This window comes from Haliaeetus albicilla, chromosome 9 (genome assembly GCF_947461875.1).
Source record: "Haliaeetus albicilla chromosome 9, bHalAlb1.1, whole genome shotgun sequence".
Lineage (NCBI taxonomy): Eukaryota > Metazoa > Chordata > Aves > Accipitriformes > Accipitridae > Haliaeetus > Haliaeetus albicilla.
In genome coordinates this window covers 8175459-8193783 of record NC_091491.1, presented here as the reverse complement: position 1 = coordinate 8193783, position 18325 = coordinate 8175459, and the positions used below count along the sequence as shown (strand labels likewise).

The window sequence follows — 18325 nt, the reverse complement described above, 5'->3', positions numbered from 1 at the left end:
TACTCAAGGAGGTAAGCAGTGTGGTTTTATAACAATAAAATACTTTTTTCTTTTTTTAAAAAAAGAAAGTCTGGCCAGGAGGAGTATATACTGTAAAAGCAACCAGGCTTTGTTCTGCTTTTCTTAACAGAAGCTTATACACACTTACAGAAAGGTCTTTGCTGCTATTTATTGCCTGAAGTTACTGATCCATCTGTCTCTGCCCAAACTCTTGTACAGGCAATCTTTCCTCATAATTCTGCTTTTCTCCTTTCTGTTATTATTCAGTATTTATATGGGGATTTTGTGTGGTAGCCAAGTCACAGGCTTATCAGATATTGCGTAAATGCTCAGCAGTTGGTAACTGATCTGTGCAAAATGGTCAGTTTAGGGTTAAATATTGTTGAATAAATAGACCTGCAGAAAGAACAGAATCTAACGATTCATGTTTTGGGAAATAATTACTGAAGAAAGACAGCCCACAACATTGTATGTGTGTTAGAGAGAATGGTCAGAATATCTTTTAATTCAGCATTTACCCGTGAGAATTATTCCCATGAGGAACCTTGCAATAAAATCTGCTTGGTCTATGAGAATAGAAAGAAATTGAATAAAAAGACTCCATTTCCACTTGTATTTATTCAGTCTGGGAAATTCAGTGGGCCGCAGCATTAGTATCAGCAGGGGATTCCTTGCTCCTAGCGTTAAATTACTGTCATAATCGCTCAATTATTTCTTCCTTGTACTGTTTAAAATAAAAATCCATCACATTCTATGTTTTTTTCTAACATTTATTAGGTTGAGTGTTTAGGAAAATCAATTATATTCAGTCAGGCATGAATTGATGAATGTTCTTGTAATAATTGTCAGTTGTTAAACTGAATGTACTTTCTCTTTTCACCCCTTTTCATTTCCTTCAGAGGGCAGAGGTGGCTCAGAGAGAGGCAGAGACCTTAAGGGAGCAACTCTCGTCAGCTAACAAATCTCTCCAGCTTGCTACGCAGATCCAGAAGGCACCTGATGTGGTGAGAGAAAATATTTACTGACTTACAGGTTTCTGACATTCCTGCAGTACAGCTCTTTCAATTTATGCTCACAGCTATAAAAATATCTATTTGGAGTAGTATTTTAACTGAAATGGAATTGTGTTCCTTTGGAATTGCGGTTTGGTTAGACTTCTGAGGGGGTTGGCGGCTGCAGAAGACCACAGGAGGGACAGAGGTCCTCTGCTGCGTGGTGACTGGTGCAGTGATCCATAGCTCTCCGTGGCTGCCGGTCCAGGTGGATAGCAGCAACTCTCAGAAATGATTTGACATTGGTAAGAGCATCAGCAGAGGAAAAATAAAGGCAGCGATGCAGTATAACAGAGTGCCTTGGTGGGCCATCAGCACATGCCTGCCTGGAGGGCACAGCAGAGGCATAGAGCTTCAGACCAAGGGAACCAACTTTCCCCAGATTTGGTTGCGTTAGCAAGGGCCTGCTGCCTGCCCATTTCTGGGTCTTGTTATTCTTAGCGTCAGAGGAACTAGAAATAAATTTGGTATCATTGCAGTTTTCGCTGACTGTATCTGAACTGAGAATTACACCTATAAATCCAATAAAAGAAGCTTAGGAAATTGAGAAAATATCCTGTACTCCTAAAGGTTTGGCTGCTTGTTGCCTTCTCTGTGTGTTTCTAAATAAAGCGAACACCACTGTTTGGGGAGGTTGGTAGAGCTGACTCTGCTGATCAGACCTTGCGGGCACAGAGTGCTGTTACAGGACTCCAGCTGGTCCTGGGTTAACAGGTATCACAGATGAGCAGACAGATTATTTTGGGTTTTGTTTGCCAAAGGAGAAATAGGAGTATTTAAATGTAAATATGCAATTAAGTGAAATTTAGTGTACTTCTAAGCAGCAGATTTAACAAACAAAAGAAATTGTGCTCCTTACAGTGCTTTTTTCTTGCAAGCCATGTACATGCTTGAGACCGATATCGGAGAAACACAGGGTTGCCTTTAAAATACATTTGCAGAGAATGAGTAACAAACCATAAGTCCTCCAGGTCTGTTTGGTCGTCTATTAATACAACCCAGTATTTTCTCAGAGAAGTCAAAAGATAGACAAGCAGGCTGCAAAACAAAAAATAAAAAGCCTGAATATCACTTGTAACTGTGAATTACCTGCCTCTTCCTATCTCGTGTCCTAGTCTTATCATTATTTTAACATTAGGTCTTTCTTGTATTTAATAGTACTTCTGCACTTCATTTATATTTAATATGACAACTACTGCAGGATGAAAATGATCATTATCTATCTTATTTCAGACTCTACATTCTAGTCTCAATAGGCACAAGCAGCAGATGATTATACAACTTGTGATGTTTCATGCAAGCAAATTAGAGGTTTTTTCAAGTTAAAAGTATAATTCAGTGTAATAGGAGAGCGTTGTTAACTGCTGTTCGTACATGTAGCTTTCTGTGAGATACAATGGTATGTAGTCACTGAGAATCAAGCTAAGTGTTTAGAAGATATGGAAAAGGTATTTTGTTGTGCCTGTATTTTCCAGAAAAGAGGGTATGGAGTATATTTCAATCTGCTGCAATGTCATCTTGAATTGTAAGGGAAGTGCTTGGGTGACAGCGTCGGTGGGTTGAATTTTCAGCTCTTTCGCTGTAGGATCTTTGATATAATGCTTACGATCGTTGTCTCTCTTGGTAAATGGATTCTTTCCTACTTCACTGGTGTTTTCTGAGGAACAGCCATTAACCTTTGTAAGATGCGTTTTAGGCTTTTTAATGGAATGTGTGTTCATCATTGGGCTGCCTTGTGCTCCCCAGATCTGCACAAGGATTTCCTTACGTTCTTCATGGAAGAGAGGTTCAGAGCTCTCCAATGCATTATAACTATTGATTTCTTAATACAAAAGGAGACAGAAGAGATGGTACAATTAGTCTGTATTATCTTTTCTGAGTATATCTACCTTCTTCTTAACTTCTCTGTCCTCTCTTATTTCTTGTCCTATTGGAAAGTCAGTCTAGTGAGGAAGTTGCAGACTTGAGGACAGGTTTTGCAGCTGTGGAAAACTGGAAGAAGAAAGATCCTGATTTAGGAAAGGGAATTTCTGAAAGCAGAGACCAAAGGGAGAATGGCCTTGTCTTACAGCTGTCACATCTATCTTCATCCCCATGGACAATGGGGCTTTAGTTGCTAGCAATAATATTAACAGTGAACAGTTTTCATGCAAGGAGCAAGTTCATTGGAAGTAGCAGTTTGGGGCAATTTTTGACAATTTTGCCTGAAACGTACAGCATACATACGAAGAGCCAAAGGCACATGACTCTGCTGTTCCTGATTAAGAAATTCTGCTCCATTACTTCAGAATATTTTATCTGATTAGTATTTTGTAAGCACGGATTTTGATAGTTGTCAAAGCATTTGGACTATTAATAATAAATAGCTCTAAATAGAATCCTTTGACTTTTGTGGCTGTATCTTTCCAGTGCACTTATGAAATAGGGAAATTTATTCTCTCCATTATCCCTATTTTACCAAAGAGCTGTCCTGGGGAGCAGAAGGGTTCATCTTCCAGGTTCACGCAGTCAATCACGGGAGTCCCAGATTTAGTAATTGTTTCTGTCTCTCCCGCCACCTGCTGCCGTGTTTAGTCCTTACCTAACTGTCCTAAATTCAAGCTTGTTGCCTTTTTTTATTTGTGTGGTCTAATACTTTTTTTCACATTAGGAGCAGGCCATCGAGGTCCTAACACGGTCCAGCTTGGAAGTAGAACTAGCTGCGAAGGAGCGGGAAATCGCCCAGCTTGTAGAAGATGTCCAGAGACTCCAGGGCAGCCTCACCAAGCTGCGGGAGAACTCCAGCAGCCAAATCTCACAGCTGGAGCAGCAGCTGACTGCCAAGAACAGCACACTTAAAGTAAGACTCAGTTCTGTGCTCAGCAGCTTTCGAAGGATATAACTGACGTACCAATATTGGGGTTTACTGATGCAAGCTTTCTGTGGTTCTGAGAGGCACCGTAAAAGCCACTGACTTCTTCAGGGTGCTGTTGAGTTCTAGTTTCTGTGACATTTTATTCTAAGCGATCACAGTTTTGTTGAAATTTAATTTACCTAGTTCTCATTGTTTTGAAATTTGAAATTTTTGAAATTTGTTTTTGCAGAACTTAGCTACCTTTAGAATTAAACCCACCAACAAAACCCAACATATATTTACCATGGATATGTAGTGAAATAGCTGAACTGAAAAGGCACAGAAAATCCTTCTTAGGTTTTAAAACTTTTAACTCCCATTCTAGTGACAGGTATTGCAGATTTGTCAGGAGTGTTTATTGTGCTGTGGTCTGTCTTTGAATTTGCCTGGTACCCTGTCTAGTTTTCTCCACTGGAAAAGGGCAGTGTATCATTTAGAGCATAAAAACAAGTAAAATGAAAACAGAGAGAGAAGGCTTTTTAGTCTTAATAACCATTTAATTATTTTTTTTAACTGTATATTTGCTGCAGAGTAATTGCCATTTATAATTAGCGGTCCAGTCCTATATTCACTTGCATACCAGTACCACTGCACTAAAACCAGATAAAACAACAATTTTGTGAGTGACCCTTTTACCTTTTGCTTCAGCAGCTTTACTTTCTTTCTGAGCTAGCCCACACAGTTTTGATCTATCAGTAAGCATGAGAAATGTTTCCTGATGTGTTATGAATCAGTTTCCTGTAACTCCTGTCTCTTTCATTGTTCTACCGTCTATGAGCTTCAAAGTGTAAACAAGATAAATTTATCTATTCCATTAAAGACTTCATAGTTTTGCAGGTTTTATAGTCTTGAGAGTTTTTTGAAAGCAGGAGGCTGATAGTACCCACTTAGCTCTGACTGTGGCGTGGGTAGCTTTCCTCTATCAGAATGATTTAATGTTCAATTGAAACTCTACAAATTGTTCTAATTCTGACATTTTTTAGCAGTTACTAGTTTTGCTCTGGTGTAGCATAATTTATGTGGAGAAACGTCTGTTAGGGATGAGAGCTGAAGTGTTGCATTCACTATGCTTTCTGCATGTTTTAAGACAGCCTTGCAGAATTCTTACGAAAATTCAGTAGAGCGAAGGAAACCTATTAGTTTCCTATGTTGACAGTGTTGGTCTCTGCCCATCTGTCACCGTGTGGGCACCCCTCTTAATGAGGGAGGAAGGAGCTGGCCTGGTTTTGAGGGACACATTTTGCTGGCTACACCCATGATTATGGGGAGGTGGGGTGGTTATTTTTTCGTAAAGCCTGATAGAAAATACCTTGAGTCCTTGCACTTGACAGATTTTCTTGGAATAAAGCATGTTCCTGGTGAGGTCAGTATTAGTTTAGCCATTAACTTCAAAGGGAATAGGATCATAGAAATGACAGAGCAAGTCTTTGATTTTCATTTCAGTAATCTCCTTCCATTTTCTCACAGGCTTGCCCAGCTAATGCTCTGTATTTAGGTTCCTGTTGATAGTGTCTGATGCAGTGACTCTGTTGATAAAGTTTTAGTCATTTCAGCCCTCTTTAACCTTATTTGTTGCACTATAAAAATACTTCAAAGTACGTACTTTTACCCCAAAATGCTGGGAAAAACTGTGTCTGAGATCTGTTGTACAAAGAACGAAATCTCAGTGGTGATATGTTGATCTCATGTTTGATTATAGAGGAATTGCTTTTAAAATAACTGAGATTGTAATGGTTGCCTCCACAAAAAATGAATCACAGTTTCACAAATTAAAGCAATGTTCTCAGACCATATCTTGGGGGAATTCTTTAATACCCTATGACTTAATGAAACAATACAGAAATACTTTCAAAATTATTGCTTCTTTATCTTCATCTGATCTAATAATCAAAACATGTCCTCTAGTAACAAGACTTTTCTCACTGTAATTATATTAACCCTTTGTTGCTGGGAGTTAGAGCTTCCATGCTACGCAGTTAAAATACAACAGTGCTAGTTAGCAAAGAGATACATTAAATAATCTGAGTTAATTAAATATGGGCTTTTTAGTTTATCACTCTAAACTAAACTACGACATTAATCTAATGGGTTTTTTAAAATGTTTTAAGCCCCTTAATACAGCCCATGCTATTTACCTAAGACACTTTAGTTAATAATACAGTAATGATTTTTTTGTTAAAATAACATAAGAGGGGACCCAATCTGTGCATGCTTTAACATGGGTTCATTCATACAACAAATGCAATACGATTCCTTAACATGGAATATTTGCAAAGTTACTGTGCAGAAATGCCACCAGTCCATTCCTTCTGTCCTCTGGCTCTCTGCATTTTTGTGTGTTGGAGGACGTTAGAATATATTTTGTCTGAATTAACCAGGTTGATATTTAGTGCAAGATATTAGTTCCTCCAGATTGTCTCACAGCTTGAACCTTTGTTATACCATGTTCTGTGCATTTTACAGGGTTCTTTGAGACAATTACCATACTAATACATTTTAAAACAGTCATTGACTGGGAAGATGCCAGGTGCCTAAATGGTCTGCTTATATACAGGCATTACATTCTCAGTTGTTAGTTTATATTGTTTAGTAAAGTATACACTTAGGTGCAGATTTTCCATGGCATCAATCTCTGGTTTAGGTACTTGGGAATGATGGATGTATGTATTTTTTATACAATTCAAAGTAAAATATTGCTGGTTGCCATACTGCTAGAAAGCATACAAGTACCCGAGAGTCCAAAACAGCTTCATTCTGTCAACATCGGGTTTTTTCCTTCTTTTTTTCTAACTGTGTTTTGTACCTAAAATTTCCAGAAGTACTTTCAGGGTGTAGCATATCCCTATACAGAATTACATTTAATATAGATTGCATTAAAATGGGAATCATTAGCTTTTCTGTATTTTATATCTGTTTCTACAAAAGGCTTTTTTCTTAGTGTATCTTTGCGTAAGTAACTAACATATTAATCCAGGATATTGTTTAGTTTAAATTTATTCCAGTACTTTTTATACTGAGGACTAGTGTAAATAGCCAGCTATCCCCACTGTAAAAACTAATCTGCTGTAGACCCAAAAATGTTATGAGTCAGAGTTAAGGAAGAGATGAATTGTAGTGTATCTTTGCTTTAAGCTATAGAGCAGCAAAAAGCAGTTAGAAGCAGCCGGCAGAGTGACATGGCCAAAGAAAGCTGAAAAGTGTGTGTGGTGTTCAGCAGGGTCCTCCCATTGCCTGTGTCGAGTTTTGAAGCTGTCAGTCATGATGCTGAGTCTCCTCCCCAGTACCAACGGCTCTCTGGCTCACTGCTTTCATTTAAAGATCCCTCTCCAGTCTTACTGAGTCTGATCTGGTGCGTTAAAAAGTCTAGTAACTCTTTTGCTCAGCGTTGAGCTGTAGCTTGACATGCTGCTTAAACCTGTGGCATGTTGTAGGTAGCCCTCCTTAAAACTTAAGAGAACTGAAGTGACACCTTGGGCCCTGGGATTATGTAGTACATTTGCATAATGAGATTTCAACACATGTTGGAGGTTATCAAAACCTCAAACATCTTTAATATTTGTAGGATTTTCCTGGTCACATCAGCCAGGATTTTCCTGGTTATGTCAGTATACGTTTTTTTAGTAGGGCTAAAATACATGCAGCGCTGTGTCTGCTATATAAAGCAGTCAGTACTCCCTATAATTCCAGTTAGTAACTGGAATTTGGTAAGGCAGGACATGTCAGAAGAAATGACTAAAACTTGCCCTGTATTTATTCCAGGTGAAAAAAACTCTTTTAGCTGAAGTGGACTTGGGGTTTTTTTTCTTTTTAACACAATCCAAATGACTGCACAAGTTACTGATGGCTAAGGATGCTAAGACACAAGACCTTTTAAAAAGCTGCTCGTTTCATCAACGTCCCGTAGAGTGCAAATTCCACACTTAACAACAGTTTCTGCTTTCCTGCAGCAAGCGGTGGTGGTGATCCATTAAGAGTTGCTTGTTGAACAGCTGCCAGAGCTGGGCCCATGTATTACTGCCAGGAGATGCCTCTTGTCAGCAGTGACTAAGGATTGTGGATTATGGTATCAAAAAGCAGGAGCAGGAATTTAAGAGGGCTGTATATTGATAACATGGATGTCCACTTTGTCACTGCTTTTTAATGTGCGTACTAATGGCAAGGCAGAAATGTCAGCAATGCATAAGCTGGAAAGGGCACGATAGGAAGTCCTTTAGAAGATGGCAAAACAGCTGGAAATCCAACAAAGCCCCATCATGCTGCTATTGTCATCTGAAGAAGCCTCATTTAAATTATTAAGGTGGCTCAGATGATGGAGTCACTAATCTGTGAGGGCTGTATTGCATAGCTGCCTGTACCCACTGGATGGCTTTGAGATGGGTGATACCTACACACTGGCTTACTTTGGGAAGACAGCATGAAGTTGAGGTTCCCACTTCTGATTGTTTGTCTGTCCCAGCCCTGCTGCTCATGCACCCATAACTGTGCTGGTGCAGAGCTTTGTGAGGCTGCATTTTAAACAGGTTTGCTAAAATTATCCAAGTTCACGGCAGCCCTTCCCTGCCTTCCTCCTGCATTCAATGAGCAGCCCAGGAGTGAGTGTAGGATCTTCTTGAATTCACTTCTCCGCTGAAGGCAGCCTCTCCTGGACATAAAGCCCTGTTTTTCTTTTTCATGTCATATATTTCTTTCCTTTTCAAAGTAGATGCTCTGTCTTTGAGGGTGGTACACCCTTGTGTTATTTCTGTTTCCTGTGACCTTTGGGATTCTGTGCCAATTTTAACACCAAAAACTAAGTGAAGCAGAGCTAGCCTGAACTTACCCGTGGAAGTTGCAGGCCAGTAAGTTCTGTTCTTTCTTTGCTTAGATCAGGTGTGCCTGTACTAAGCAAAGAAATTATTAGTGAGAAATTAATGTGGCTTCTGCAGGTGACGTTAACAGCATCGGCCTCCTGAAGCATTTTTCCCGCAGTGATGAGCACTGTTGTTGGGAGCAGGGGCTCTTGGGTAAGGTCCAAATGTGTGGCATTGCGTTACGGATTGTGTTAGGAGGTCTTTTTCAATGTTTGTGGCATCTTCACACCGAAGAGAAGCCATTGAGACTGCTCCAGGTCAGGTAGACCTGAGCAAAAAGACCTGCTGAGGTGGTCTCAATGTTTCATCTCCGATGTGTAATCATATTAGTTATTGCAATACGCAATGCTTGTGAAATGACTTGGTACAAATGTTTTGTTTGGGCATGAGGCATTGTAGAAGTCTAACAAGCCTAAGGCATTCCAGTCAACAACAGCTTCAGTCTTTTTTTTTTCCTGTAGATAAGGTTATCAAGAACTGTGGTATTAAGAATACAGTATGTGCCAAAGCATCCTGCTTGTTTACTCAATTTATCAGTTTCGTAAAAATTTCAGCTGCCGCATTTTTAATACCTTCTTCCCTGATCTCTTTATTGAACACATGACAGTGACATTGCAAACAGCCGAACTGGGACCTACTGAATTCTGTAATGCTTGGCACTCTGTAAACAAAGGAGGAGTGAGGTATAATTGTGTTTACATTGAATTGGTTATAGTTTGTTTTCTAATATATGTAAATTGGGTATGAGTCATTAACCCTCACTTGTGCACTGCTGTATATATGGAATAATTTAAAGATGATTTTGAAAGCCTGCAGAAAAAATCTAAATAATTAAATCCATGTTCTTTCTTTTAAAGCAACTGGAAGAAAAACTGAAAGGACAGGCTGATTATGAAGAGGTTAAGAAAGAATTAAAGTAAGTATTAAATGCTTACGTAATTTTTTCACAAACTCTAGGGTTAACAATGCTTGTTAAATGAAGCCACAAATCTGTGTTCTTGGTACAATACAGAATTCAGCAAAACCACAAAGGCAGGAAAATTGGGAGTATTGGCAAAAATTGCATCCAGAACCAGTGCAACTGCTGTAACTGAGAGTAGTCCTTTTTGTTGCAGCAGAGTATCACAATAGTAAATAATACAAGTGTTCATGAAGAAAAGGTGCTAAAACTATCGTTCACCAAGGGTAAAAAGTTTGAAAATCTGTGGTATTTTAGGTGGAACACTCTTTAAAAAATCCCAGCCAACAGCTGAATGTAATGTGGACCAAGAATTTAATGCAGGGCCTTTGGCCATAATACCTTTTCTGTGCCTTTGCCAGCCAGTGTTCAGCACTTACCATTTTAATGCTGTACTTGTTTCACTGTATATTTTTGCTAATATATTGTGGTTTTAAACTAAAGCCACAAACAGCCTCTTCCTATTTCAAGGGGTGTTTTTAAGAGACTTAAAAGAGCCTCATTTTAAACTATAACAAGATAAGCTGTCAGGTTCAGAAGAGAAGTTTTTTGACTGGAAGTATGTTTAATGTCAAGGTTTAAATAACTGCAAGAAACTCCATCTCTTCTTTCATCATTCTGGCATTTTTGTGTGTATTTTAAGAAGACTGAAAAAATGTTACCTTGTTTAATGAGGTATTTCAGATGAGGCTGGTAGTCATGTGCTTTTGTTTACACGTCCCTGGAGAATATGGAAAGCAGGTTTGGTTTTGCAAGCCCAGTGACTGCCCAGCCCCTGGTGCTATTATATTCAAGCCACGCTGGCTGTGGTTCTGGTTCACTGCCAGCTGCAGCACACCCTGATGTAGGTATATAGTTTCAGTCAGATGAAATGAGTTGACCATTTTTGTGGTCATTATACTTGAATATTAACTGGTCTCGAAAAAGTGTCATCGTTTTAGTGATACAGGTAAATATGTCCATGTTCTCTCCTGAGTTAAGGAAACTCAGCTTCAGATTTCAGCCAGTTTATGCCTTCATATGTAAAGTAGTGAATGGGAATTAAGCCACAACCTTCCAATTTGCTACATGAGTTACTAAATGTGGATGTGCCGAAACAGCAAATGAGTTTTAAATCCTACCTGGTTTAATGACTTGACTTTAGATAAGAAACTTATTTAGATCCCTGTATTCCTGGTGGTAATGCCTTTTTTTTTTTTTTTCTTTTTTACAACACTGACTTACATGAGGGCAGGGGTTGGAAGGCAGATAAGAGGTCCAGGAGAAGCCATGACACAGGAGTGTTCATATGGTGCTTCCGCCTGTTCCTGTTATTTCGAGATGAGCCTGCAGTGAAATAGATGGGAGAACCTCTTGGAAGTGGCCCTTGTTGGGTGCCAATAAATTAACTCTGTTCTCCTGGCTGTTATAGCTTTTATATCGCCTAACTTGTGGGTAACAATTTTTATCTGGGCAGGCTGAGTTTGGAGGGACAGCCAGCTAGCTTGTAAGGTGGCCTGGGGTCCATACACCATCCTGCTGGATGGTGGGAGGCATTAAGACCCTCTGTGAGAGCACTGAAGATGGTTGCAATGCTGCATCATCACAGCAGCTCAGTCATGCCACCCTCTCTGCTCCCATCTGGTCCAAAAGATGTGCATCACCTGAGAATGACAGTCTGATCTGAAGTGAAACTATGAAAAGTCTATTGCTGTAAATCTGGTATCCCTCATACTGAATCCTACTATGCCTGCCTTTGTGCCCTGAAACACTGACAAAAATGAGCTGCTTGTAATGTGCCTAATGCACCAAGAAAAAAATTATCTTGTCAGTCAGGAAGAAAGAGAATAAACTTCTCAGTTGTTTTGGCACTGACGTATTTTCCTTAATCCTCCCAAGAATGTTAGAGGCATTCTAGGCTGAGGGATCTCGATATCAGCCAACTTCTAACCTTGGAGGAACTTAACTGGATCCACGTCAAGATCTGGGGTGGGAGGATTCCTTGCTTTCTGCATTGGCTTTTGTGCCAAATGGCTTTTAAACCTATTTTTGAGATCTGAGAGCTCTGTATGTCCTTTCAGTTCCCTCTCGAGTAATACGACTGTGCTAACCGTCCTGCCTTTGCAGTTGGGATCATACGAACAGAAAGTCGAGCTGTCCCAATGCACACCTTGCTTTAGAGTAAGATCTTTCAAGTCATCTTAGATGTGCAGATTCAAGTCACAAGATCATTCCTTTTAAAAGCAGATAACTGATCTTGAGCAGCAGATTGAGTTGAGATCTCATGGGCAAAGATATTCCTGGAATCCAAAGGGGAAACATTTTGCTTCCTCATATTCCTGAGGAAAATGTCTCTTTTGTGACACATTTGGAGAGTCATTTTTGACATGTTTAACTTCTACATTTTTTTGAAAAATGAACCTGCTGTAGTGAATATTCCTCCAAGGGCAATTCCAGATACCATCAGCCTGGTTTTTAGTATATTTTGGGTTCTAAGCGTATAGGAAATTAGCTGTGAAATTGCCAGAAGGCTGTTTCAGGTAGCAAAGAATCTACTCGAAGTAGGCAGAGGTCAGTAAGTTTCCAGCCAAGGTTTGAATACGCATGCCTTCTCCAAGCTCACTGAAAAATGCAGCTGCTGCAAGGTTCAGGATCCTTTCTGAAGGTCCCAGCTGGCAAGAGGTGCTCGGAACCAAAATGCATTGGTAGAGCAACCTGTGCAAGTGGAGGGCACAACAGGATCAGGGCTTTAAAGCCAGACTTTTGGTGCCGAGAACCCGATACACACACTAAATACGTTCAGGCTTACTTTGCACTTCCAGCTGGTTTCAGTCTGGTTCTGTAGGCAGCACGGTAGTGGTCAGAGCACATCACACCCTCTCCTTCGAGAGCATGCAGCTTCTTTTGGTTTAGTCTCATCCAGAAGGAATGCGGTTGGTATGCTGCAGGACTGCTCTGCATGGGAAACTGAATTATGGTAAGTGGGGACTATTGGGAGACCTGCGCTGCAAGTGTACTGCTGATCTGAATTGAAATGGGAGAAACACCTGTGACTTGCCAGGGGAAGTTTGCCATATGATAATTTGCTGTTACAAATTGTTTTTTTAAATTCAGATGGGTCTCCTTATTGGGGCATCATGAGGACATACATTACTACCTGTTGCCCTTTCAGAGGCCATACCCTGCAGAATCCATGGGAGGATGAAAACAGTTACCTACCAGTGGCTGGGGTTTCCCCGAGATGAGACTGTATATTTATCTCCCCCAGCACCTTGGAATCCTGGTAGACAGGGCTGTGCCTCTGAAGAGGTGTCCCAAGAAACACTTGCTTTCAGCAGTGATTAGCAACCTGAGTAAACGTACCTGCAATGTCAATATAATGTCAGGATCTCTCAGAACTCGAGCCGTTAATGCACAACCTCTCTCCTTGACTGACACGACTCCTTTAATAGCAGAAGAGGAGAGCTTTTGCACGTGGGTGAGCAGTTGTGCCCACGTAAAGCAGTCTTAACAGCATTACTTTATGTGTTTGTGTATTGGACAACGGCTCTACCTTACAGCGGTTTCTGCCAGCAAGAGGTGTCGTCCAGCGATGTCATATGATGATACTGACAGCCAGAATTTTGCGACTTTATTAGTTATTAGATTTGTAGGAGTGCCTGTCAGAATTAACGCTGTATGCAGTGAGTATGCATAGATGCAAGATGCGTGAGGTTTCTGTCTCAAAATGATTTTTTTTTCCTTGGATTTGCTATGACTTAGAGTGATCTTGAATGACTCAGTGAAACCACTGATTTCCAGAGTGTCACTTAATGGACATCTAATTCTGGATTAATGCACAGAGGTTTATAGAGGAGCTGGACACCACATGGTCTGAGGCAGTTAGTGGATGCTGGGTGCCTGGCTGAGTCCTAGTGGCATCCAGAACTAGTTCCTATATCTTAATATTGGCCTTCTGCCTTTTTTGACTCAGTTTCCACATTTAATACATGATTAAACATATTCTCCCTGCCTCACAAAGTTCCTGGTGCTTTGTACATGAAAAATGCTGTATAAACGCTATCTGTATCTGTTCATGTATTTTTCTTCAACAAATGAATGTCGTCTTTGTACAATGAGAAGCTGGAATCATTTATTGCTTCAGTCTGAGGAAGTTAACGTCCTGCCTGCAGCAGGCCTATTTAAAAAAATTTAGAAGACAAAGCACAGTAATAAGTTTGTATTCCTGTAAGATTCTCATTTGCCAGACAACACAACTCTAACTGAAAGACTTTGAAGGGAGACATCCTTTGACTGCTCAGTATTTATATAAAATATTGACAATGAGACTATCAGATTCTTCTCTTAATGTACTTATAAATATTTGGATCTTTCAAATTTCTTAAGAAATATTGTGCCATTTTGTCTTCCCTTTGCCATAGAACTAGGAGGTTATTAAAATGAAAAACTGCCTTTTAGCCTGTAGTGTCTTGGTCGGGAAGATTATTTGTGCATATTTTCCTTGCTATGTGAGCTGCTGTATATTATATAAAGTACTGTAACTGTGGTGGTGATTCCCCTGCTTTGTTGCTGTGCTACAACTTTCTCATTCCCTTCAAGCTTCACAGATAAATTTATATCACTTCTGACAGCTTAAAATGTTATATCCTTATTAACCTTTAAATTTACGCTTTAAACTGGCCTGGTGGGATTGCATATGGAATGATTTAGATGACGCTCGAGAAAATTTTCTTATCCAATAACTAGTTTGAATAGTTATTCTATATTCATTATGAGACTGTGTTACTGCAAGGAAAGTTGTTATCACTTGTAGTGTTGCTGGAGAGTAGGAAATGATAATGTTAATGCTCATTAGTGGGGTTGTTATGAAAAGAAGAAATAGAAAATAATTTTTTTTTCTGCCTTCCACAGTATATTGAAATCCATGGAGTTTGCACCATCTGAAAGCTCTGGTGCGCAGGTACTGAACCTACTTTCGTTTTCTTACTTACTTCAGCAGTTCAGCTAATTAACAAAAATTTTTGTCTTACAATTCGTTGGTGTTGGCATGGACAATTTCCTGTTGCTGTTGAGACATATGGGTTGATCACTGTTTTCCTGATGTTTTCTTATTTAAAAAGCTGAACTGAACATTTTTTGCCTGTTAATTTCTCTTAAGTGGTCAAGGACAAAGAATGACGTTTCAGCTGTGCTGGAGTGGATAACCATAATGTTGTGAAGTTGAGTCATTTAAAGATACTAGAGCTGGTGTACAGCTACACTGAGATTTGCATGTTTCTTGTACTGACAGTACGCTGAGCAAGGATTTTAGCATTTTTAAGTCTTTGTTAGCCTTGAAAATAATGTTCACAAAAGAAAACAAACCTTTGAGTACTGAGAAAACAGGAGAAAGCTCTGCTATTCCAGCAAATTAATCTTTCTTCAGTTTAAAGGTTATGAATTAAATTCCTGCTTCTGAAATCTGAACTGAATATCAATATACTGGCATTAATTTTCAGTATGGTTTTTAATGATCAAGGGTTAGCTATTTAGTGGAAGGTAAATGGCAGGTTTCTGTGACTGATTTATTTTTTAACAAACTGTTTATGCTGAAACACAGCATTTCAAGCAAATGCTTAACTTGTGTCAGTTGACCTAGAAGAAATAATATAATCTTAACTCCTATTTTAATCAGATTAAAAGAAGTCTACAGCTTTTATATTGAAAGCATGCCAGTACCATTTTAAAATAAATAGGATTAAGAAAATGTTCCGTTACACATTTCAAAATAATGCAGAATTGATGAATGATTTACAATGAAAACTAAACAGTGAATCTCTTCTATGGCTCACGTAGGAGCACTGAGTAATTCCTGCAAATATATGCATGGTGAATTCCCTAGCTGCGTTCATAGCAGAGATGAGCATTTGTTTTTTAGTTCTGAAATTCTTTTTCAGTGCCTGAGTGAGACTCTAAATGCTTTTAGAAACAAACCTCCCACTTTGATTTTCTTTAGGATGCATCTAAACCGCTGGAGGTGCTGCTGCTGGAGAAGAACCGCTCCTTGCAGTCTGAGAACGCCACGCTGCGTATCACAAATAGTGACCTGAGTGGTAGGTTGACACGATTTTCGGCTATTCTGGTTTGTTTGCTGTCTTGTAAAGGGAGGGAGGGCTGAGTGAGAGATGAATGTCTGAGCTAATGCATGGCAGAAAGATTAAGAGGCAACAAGAACACTAAGTAACATTTGATTTCTGCAGTTTTATAGGCTGGATAATAAAATAAAACTTGGAGACCTCAGAGAGTCTTTAAAGGTTAGGAAAGAGAGGCATTACAATATGTACCAAGCGGTAGCATTTGAGGCTGTCTTCCGTTTTGAGAACAAAATCATCTGTGGCACCAGAAGTCTCTTCCCCCACACACAATGTTATGCAAAATGTTTGCATGTAGAACACAATAATCTTCCTGTCTGATACATTTAGATATACTACCAGCAGGTCAGCTTGGAAAAACAAAGTACTTTCTTTTTAGTGAAGTGTGTTTGGCGTTTAGCTTTCCTAATGTGGGCTTTTTACATCTTGTGTGCACATTTTTTAAATGGCAAGTCATGGAATTTCCAGATACTTGAATGCTTATGGTTTTTGCAGCTGGAAGAAAGTTAAAAGTTGCCACTGGCCCTGGGATTACTGAATTCTGAAGCGTTTTATGACTTTAACTGAGTGATCTTGGTGCATCCACCTAATGGTGATTCCTTTATTCAAATTGGTTTGTTCCAAAATGTAAATGTTTGCTGCATTTGGGTTCAGTCAGGTCCAATGAGTAATGTCTTGAATGAGAGACAACAAAGAGACTTGCTGTCTGTAACTGCATTTATTTTAAATGTATAACTGCACTTCATGTAATTGTTCTAGTTTTAATGTTTGTAAGGGGGATTCTCCAGGCTGCAACATACAAGAAAGGTGCAAACATGAAATGCATGTTGTTTGTTTTGGGGGCCTTGTTTGGCTTATTAAAATTTCAATTATGGAAAAAAACAAACGAAAACAAACCAAAACCAAAACGAAAACAAAAATCCCACCGCCACTTCATTGGCCCTTGTAAATCTGCACTTTTTCCCTTTGCGGGGCAAACTTTGCATTTTTTTATCTTGGTTTTTCCCTCTTTGATCCCCCATAATGCATTATGTTTGACCTTCCTTGTAGGGTCAGCCAGGAGAAAAGGGAAAGACCAGCCTGAGAGTCAGCGTCCTGCAACCTTGCCGGCCTCCCCTCCTTCTCAGTTGCTCCGCAACGCGGGGGAGCAGGCTTCCAATACTAATGGTACACACCAGTTCTCACCAACGGGTTTAAGTCAAGACTTTTTCAGCTCATCCCTGGCGAGCCCCAGCTTACCCCTGGCCTCCACAGGAAAATTTGCACTAAACTCTCTCCTCCAGCGACAGCTAATGCAGTCCTTCTACTCCAAGGCAATGCAGGAAGCAGGAAGCACAAGCATGATTTTTTCAACAGGTCCTTACAGCACAAACTCCATATCTTCCCAAAGTCCATTACAACAAAGTCCGGACGTAAATGGCATGGCCCCGTCTCCCAGCCAGTCAGAAAGTGCTGGGAGCATCTCTGAAGGCGAGGAGATAGACACAGCTGAAATTGCACGTCAGGTGAAAGAGCAATTGATCAAGCACAATATTGGACAGCGGATATTTGGACATTATGTGTTGGGACTGTCGCAAGGGTCTGTGAGTGAGATACTAGCCCGGCCAAAGCCATGGAATAAACTGACTGTGAGAGGCAAGGAGCCATTTCATAAGATGAAGCAGTTCCTCTCGGACGAGCAGAACATCTTGGCTCTTCGCAGCATCCAGGGTAGACAAAGAGGTAAGTGCTCGCCGGCCAAGGGTCTCACCCGGTTTTCCTGTTAGTTACAGAGGTTAAAAATCGGACGCGTCCCTGTACGGGGCCGTTCGTGCGTTGCTGCCGTTTTCACCCGAATCAGATGTCAGGTACAGAAAGCACAGCTTTTTAACTCTGCTTTTCAGCACTCGAGCAGGTTAGTATCTTTGCTTATGCTTTTTTTAGCCGCTGACTTGTGTTTGTCAGCAGGAGCAAGTAGCAGGGACACTTACATCCCTCACTTCCCAATAGCTCCATGTCAGAGCCAAATACTGAGTGAAAAGGGTCAGCAGCTACTAAGGGTATCAGCCCTCAGAAATACTTGAAAATTTTTATTTGGGGTTGTTTATTGAGACCAGACTCTTGTTGTGTCTTGTGTGATTTTTTTTTTTTTTCCCCCCAGAGTGTTTTGACAAAATATCATAGGTGATGCATGAGATGAGTAATTAAAAAACAATCCTAATTTAAAGCAGCTTTGCATATTTAAGGCAGTGGTTTTAAGAAATAACATGCATTTCATTGTGATTCATCTTAAGCAAAGACTGAGATTTACATTTAGAGAAACTGAAAAGTAAGTTGTTTACAGTCAAGAAATACTGGAAAGGACAGGCAGGGTTTTCCTAGATTTTGTTTAATTGAAAGCGCACACTGTTAGATTTATAATCTGTTCTTCCTTTTGATGATTGTACTTGAGGGGATTATCTGCCCATCTTTAACCTCTTCAT

General features: G+C 39.9%; 1 protein-coding gene across 11 annotated transcripts in view; it reads left to right on the top strand.

Annotated features, from left to right (window-relative positions):
* CUX1 (cut like homeobox 1) overlaps positions 1 to 18325 on the top strand; it is a 283317-nt gene that overhangs the window by 190452 nt on the left and 74540 nt on the right. For 8 of the 11 annotated variants that reach the window (XM_069791425.1, XM_069791427.1, XM_069791420.1 and 5 more), the window contains exons 10-15: positions 900 to 1004; positions 3703 to 3891; positions 9653 to 9711; positions 14644 to 14692; positions 15728 to 15824; positions 16914 to 17585. In XM_069791425.1, the coding sequence (XP_069647526.1) occupies positions 900 to 1004; positions 3703 to 3891; positions 9653 to 9711; positions 14644 to 14692; positions 15728 to 15824; positions 16914 to 17585 (1171 nt within the window). The remainder of the gene's footprint in view (positions 1 to 899; positions 1005 to 3702; positions 3892 to 9652; positions 9712 to 14643; positions 14693 to 15727; positions 15825 to 16913; positions 17586 to 18325) is intronic. The other 3 variants (XM_069791423.1, XM_069791422.1, XM_069791426.1) reach the window with 2 other exon arrangements.